We start from the raw sequence: 5,619 nt of genomic DNA on the forward strand, positions 1-5,619 counted from the left end.
TCGGCGGAAGACGACGACGTGGCTGAAGGAGGCCGGTTTGTTTCTCAACTGAGGCTCACGCACCCCGGCTCACGATTGGTGCTAGGCCGGGCCGGGGTCTTGGCCGGAAGCGGAAGTGGAGAAAGGATGCAGGTGTGGGGACCCGGGCTGGAAAACCTGGGGTCCGCTCTGCGACCCCTGTCCTGTCTCCTCCATCCTTCCTGCCCTTATCCGGGCGCTCTGGCCCTGCAGGGTGGCGGTTGGGCTCGCGAGACGAGCGCGCGCGAGGCACACCGCCTTCCCGCGTTCACGCCCCCCTCCGTGTCGCATTTCCCACCAGGACCATCAGCACGTGCCCATCGACATCCAGACCAGCAAGCTGCTCGGTAGGAGAGGCGCCCCCGCGCGGTCGCCTGTCGGGGGAGGCCTGATAATTGCCCACTGCCACCAGCAGCCAGGAGCTGGGAAAACCCGGCTCGAGGTGCCTTACTCTGGCCCGGCCTGTTTGAGGGAACCATTTGCTTCCTTTGCATTTGCAAGTCTGTACTGGCACCTTGTTTCCTACTTTTAACATTGATAACGTAGTATCAAGTCCTATTCTGGCACACAGGACAAGTGGCTGGTGTTAAAGATGGCCAGTTACCAGATGGCCTGTCCATTTGGACTGCAGGCTCTTTGTTTCTGGCTTCATGGCTTTTTGCATTATTTGGGGATGGGAAAACCCCTCCCAACTCATTTAAAACGTTTCAATGCCCCTTTGAATTTATGGAGAAGAGGGACCTAAGATTCGGATACAGACCCTTTATGCCAGGCATGGTGGCTCATGCTGGTAACCATGACACTTGGGAAGGCTGAGGCAGGAAGATTGCTGGCAGCAGATACCAGGCTAGTCAGGAACACTTAGCAATAATAGCAGTACCCCACCTAAAAGACAAAAAAGCCATTAGTCTCACCACTCAGGAGGCAGAGACCAGCCTGTCTACATAGCAAACACTAGCTCAGCCGGGATTACACGGAGAGACCCTAAAGACAAGAAGACCTTTTAGTGGCTAGGCCATCTCTGTGCCTTGTTTTGTTCCTCGTTCTGTCACTTCTGGACATGTGCACAGCTCCCAGTACTTTATATGTGCCTTGGATTCCTCAGCCCAATGTTAATCATGTCCCCAAGAGGGTGACACTGTGAAACTCGAGATACTTGACCAGTTGACTGATTGTGTCAACAAGGCCACCTTTCTAAATTTACCACTATGAGGGGGGCACTCAGTCCTTTGATGGGCGCCAATGAGGCTTCTGCTTAGCGTCCTAAGTGCTGGGGTTACAGACAGGAGCCACCGTGTATTCATAGTGTGTGAACACCCTGTGTGCCCACCCTGGTGTGAGAGCTTGTCCTCCAGTCATGGAAGAACCGGCGGCACACTGTTCCCTGAGCACTTGCCCCATACAAGGTGCCATTTATACTTGTCTTATTTTCTTTTTATTTTTAAGACAGGGTTTCTTTGTATAGCCCTGGCTGTCCTGGAACTTGCTCTGTAGCCCAGGCTGTCCTCGAACTCACAGAGATCCACCTGCCTCTGCCTCCCAAGTGCTGGGATTAAAGGCGTGCGCCACCACTGCCCGGCAATAAAAAATCTTTTAGAGGCTGGAGAGATGGCTCAGATTGAGTGCTTTTGCAGAGGTCCTGAGTTCAGTTCCCAGCAACCACATGGTGGGTCATAGCCTTCTGTAATGAGGTCTGGTGCCCTCTCCTAGTCTGCAGCATACATGCAGACAGACCATTGTGTATATAACAAATACACAGTCTTTAAAAAGCTATATTTTAAATAAACTTGATAATTAGATCCCAGGACCATCTAACTGTAACACCTTAGTTCTCTTCTTAAGAAATGAGCATGGCTTTTAGGCTTCAAAACCGGGTCAGTTGGCCTGGAGGGATGGCTCAGCCGTTAAAGGCTAGGCTCACAACCAAAACCGGGTCAGTTACATTGGCAGTCATGTGGCAGAGTGGCACTTCAGTATTAAGAAGAGACCAGCAGCCTTAATCACAGCTCTGGAGAGGCAGAGGCAGGCTTTCTGTGAGTTCAAGGGCAGTGTGATCTACATAGTGAGTTCCAGGATAGCTGGGGCTCTATAAAAACAAGCTCATCAACTCGCATCCTCCAGTCCTTGGGGCGCTGTAGGTGTGAGGGGCTTTGCAGTTTTCGTTCATCCGGTAGTTGGCATAGCCACCTTGTGTTTTCCATTGTCGCGGTTAATCCCAGCCCCGAGGAAGTGGAAGTTGAGCAACACCCTCTGTCAACAAGAAAGATATAATTACCCACAGAAGCAAAATATTATGGAGAATTTAGAATGGTCAAAAGTGGCACTTTCATGTCAGGACCAATTTAAAGGTTTTCTTTATCCCGGTGTTGAGGCATTGCTCTGTAAAACCCACACTGGGGATAAAGTCAGGGCGCCGGAGCTTGTTTAGCCCAAGCACCTCTCTGAGTCCGTCTGCCTTTTCATCTTCCCATTTCTCTGTGGTTGGTACCTTAGCCAATGCGGCAACAGCTGCTGTTCAATATCGAGCGTGGGACGCTTGAACTAGTGGATTCCCGGTGTGGGGTGGGGCAGGCTGTGGCGACTGGCTGATTCTCACGCAGATTGGCTAGTGGACAGACGGCACTGCAACCTGAAATGGCAAAGTCTGGTGCTGACCATCCGGGAGAAGATCAACACAGCCATCCAGGACATGCCAGAGAGCCAAGAGATTGCCCAGCTGCTCTCTGGATCCTGTGAGTGATCTGCAGCCATGTTCCTGGAGCCCCTTCCTTTCAGGAGTCCTGTGTGTCTACCCAGCCATTCCCTTGTTGAGCTACCAGGGCTGACCCCAGAGAGAGAGGTTGTTTCCTGGCTTGTAGATGCTGGTTTCTTCCATGCTAAAATAAGTGGGTCAGCCACGTGCAGTAGCCAGAGGAAGAGAGGAAGGATGGTAGAAGTCTGAAAGCCCCCATTCTTGCTTTCTAGACATTCATTACTTCCATTGCCTACGAATAGTGGACCTTCTTAAAGGTACCGAGGCCTCCACCAAAAATATCTTTGGCCGGTACTCTTCACAGCGGATGAAGGTAAGCATGGTTGAGGACTGGTAACGCACGGTTCCGGACATCCAGTCCACAGCCCCTCTAGGCTCACGAAATGCCTAGGCAAGTCAAAATGCCTGCATAGTATATTTCCTGATCTATCTTTGTCCCTGTAATTTATACCAAAGTAGGCCAGGTGGTGGTGGCGCACGCCTTCATTCCTAGCACTCAGGAGGCAGAGGCAGGCGAATCCCTGTGAGTTCGAGGCCAGCCTGGTCTACAAGAGCTAGTTCCAGGACAGCTAGGACTGTTACACAGGAAAACCCTGTCTCAAAAAAACCAAAAACCAAACAAACAAAAATGTATACAAAAGTAGACCTGTGCCTTGGGCTTACATGTCCTCACCTTTAGCCTTTCAGAATCACTGTTAGGAATCATAGTCCCAGAATCTCGTGGGTGGTCCTGTCCCCTGGGCTTACATGACTCTTGGGAATCACTGTTAGGCTCACAGTCCCAGAATCACGTGGGTGGTCCAGCCAGCATTAAAGCTGGAGGAAGGTGAGGAGTTTGTGCTTGGTACAAAGCCTGGGGCAGCCTCCTCCGCAGGGATTGGCTGTGAGGAGCTGCTGAGTGCTCCTCTGACTCATCCCCTCTCTGCTGTTCTCAGGATTGGCAGGAGATCATAGGCCTGTATGAGAAGGACAACACCTACTTAGGTAAAGTGGCCCTAGCATCCGCAGGGAAGCCCACTCCTGGAATCCTGAAATACCGAGCTTACGGGGCACCTAGAAGGAAATGGAGCGCAGTACAGGTGCTGCCTGTTGTAGGTGTGAGGAGCAGCTCCTCAAGTGTCGGGGTATGATCAGGGTATGCTCAGCCGAGCAGGTGTCCAGCCTGTCTGTCTTCCTTAGGGAGGTAGCGTGTACTGCCCCACTCTCTTCCACAGTAGGGCAGAAGAGCTGCTGGTCGCCCTGGAGGCCATGTTGGGAGCCTGAGAGAACAGCTAATGGCTGGTAGTAGTTTGGACTGTGACTCTGAGTAGTAAATAATGGTGATAAGTGATTTATACCAAGCACCCAAGTGCAAAGGGTTCTGGTTGGTGTTTTATATGGATCTGCATGGTAAACACTGCAGTCCCTGTTTGGGGGCTGAGGATGGAAGAGGAGAGGGTATGTAACTTGTCTCAGGTCCCAGAGCTAGGCATGGAGAGGTAGAGAAGCCAGCCCCTTCTTCTCCACCACGCTGTGATGTCTATACCTCAGGGCAAGGGTGTCCTACAGTAAACTTCCTGGGCCCTCCTCAGTGGAACTTTCTAGCCTCCTGGTTCGGAATGTCAATTATGAGATCCCCTCGCTGAAGAAGCAGATTGCCAAGTGCCAGCAGCTGCAGCAGGAATACAGCCGCAAGGAGGAAGAGGGCCAGGCTGGGGCTGCTGAGATGCGTGAGCAGTTCTACCACTCGTGCAAGCAGTACGGCATCACGGTGAGTGGGTGCACCATCACGGTGAGCGGGTGCGCCATCACTGTGGGAGAGTCTCTGGGCTTGGCAGCTGGACTGAGCCCGACCCGGGTCACTGGCTCACCTTCCTGCAGTCTTTTAATGTTTTCTTTGACCTGCTGATTCCCACTTCCCACTTTGTGTGACCTAACCCTTTCCCTCTCTCAATGCTAGGGCGACAATGTCCGGAGAGAGCTCCTGGCCCTGGTGAAGGACCTGCCGAGTCAGCTGGCTGAGATAGGAGCAGGAGCTCAGGCCCTGGAGGAGGCCATCGACCTGTACCAGGCCTGTGTGGAGTTTGTGTGTGACAGGTAAGGAGGACTTCCAGTGCCTGAGCTGGGGTTGCTTTCCCTGGTCCCTCTTCTCCTCTCCATTTGGATTGTTCCCACATAACATGTCAGCTGTGTCCCACACCCTTGGAGCGGTGCAGAATGTGCCCCTTGGACCATGTGGTACAGGATGGAGCCTGTGCCTGCTTCCCAAGTGCTCGTGGGAGGAGGGCTCAGCTAACATGTTGTGTTGAAGCCCCACAGAGCAGGTGTTGCCCATGCTGCGCTACGTGAAGAAGCACGGGAACTCAACAGTGTATGAATGGAGGACGGGGACAGAGCCCTCTGTGGTGGAACGGCCACAACTGGAGGAACCTCCAGAGCAGGTGCAAGAAGATGAGGTAAGACAGGCCCTGGGAGGCGCTGAGTGGGGACTCCTCATCCACACACAGCCCTGACCAGAATTCCCACAGTGAACCATGAGGGAAGCCATGTGGTGTGACTTAGGTAGGAGGACCCAAAAGGCCCTTTATTTTCCTGGCTTTCTTGAGACCAGAAAACAGACAAGTTCTAAAAGCCTCAGCACACTGGCTCAAGTTGACCTGGGGAGTCCTTCAGTGAAACAGCCCTTTCTTTTTTTTTTTTTTTTTTTTTTTTTCTGAGTTTTTGTTTCTCTTTAATTCTTGTCCCTGTCCTTGCACTGTAAACTGGGGACCTTTCTTGCCTCTGCCGTTATAAATCAGGTGGCCATGTTGGCTAGGGAGCTGTTTAGAGAATAGGTCAAGGCAACTGCCCAGGAAGGACTCACAAACCGC

At 52.3% G+C, this 5,619-nt stretch overlaps 1 protein-coding gene across 3 annotated transcripts in view; it reads left to right on the forward strand.

Annotated features, from left to right (window-relative positions):
* The window catches only part of Cdk5rap3 (CDK5 regulatory subunit associated protein 3), a 10,008-nt gene continuing 4,389 nt past the window's right edge, over positions 1-5,619 (forward strand). The window contains exons 1-8 of one of the 3 annotated variants that reach the window (XM_005368338.2): positions 1-132; positions 320-365; positions 2,619-2,750; positions 2,983-3,083; positions 3,706-3,754; positions 4,342-4,520; positions 4,710-4,846; positions 5,061-5,205. In XM_005368338.2, coding sequence (XP_005368395.1) covers positions 127-132; positions 320-365; positions 2,619-2,750; positions 2,983-3,083; positions 3,706-3,754; positions 4,342-4,520; positions 4,710-4,846; positions 5,061-5,205 — 795 coding nt within the window. In that variant the 5' untranslated portion in view covers positions 1-126. Of the gene's footprint in view, positions 133-319; positions 366-2,618; positions 2,751-2,982; positions 3,084-3,705; positions 3,755-4,341; positions 4,521-4,709; positions 4,847-5,060; positions 5,206-5,619 lie in introns of those variants that run through there. The other 2 variants (XM_026789881.1, XM_026789882.1) reach the window with 2 other exon arrangements.

This window comes from Microtus ochrogaster, unplaced genomic scaffold (genome assembly GCF_000317375.1).
Source record: "Microtus ochrogaster isolate Prairie Vole_2 unplaced genomic scaffold, MicOch1.0 UNK31, whole genome shotgun sequence".
NCBI classification, from domain to species: Eukaryota; Metazoa; Chordata; class Mammalia; order Rodentia; family Cricetidae; genus Microtus; species Microtus ochrogaster.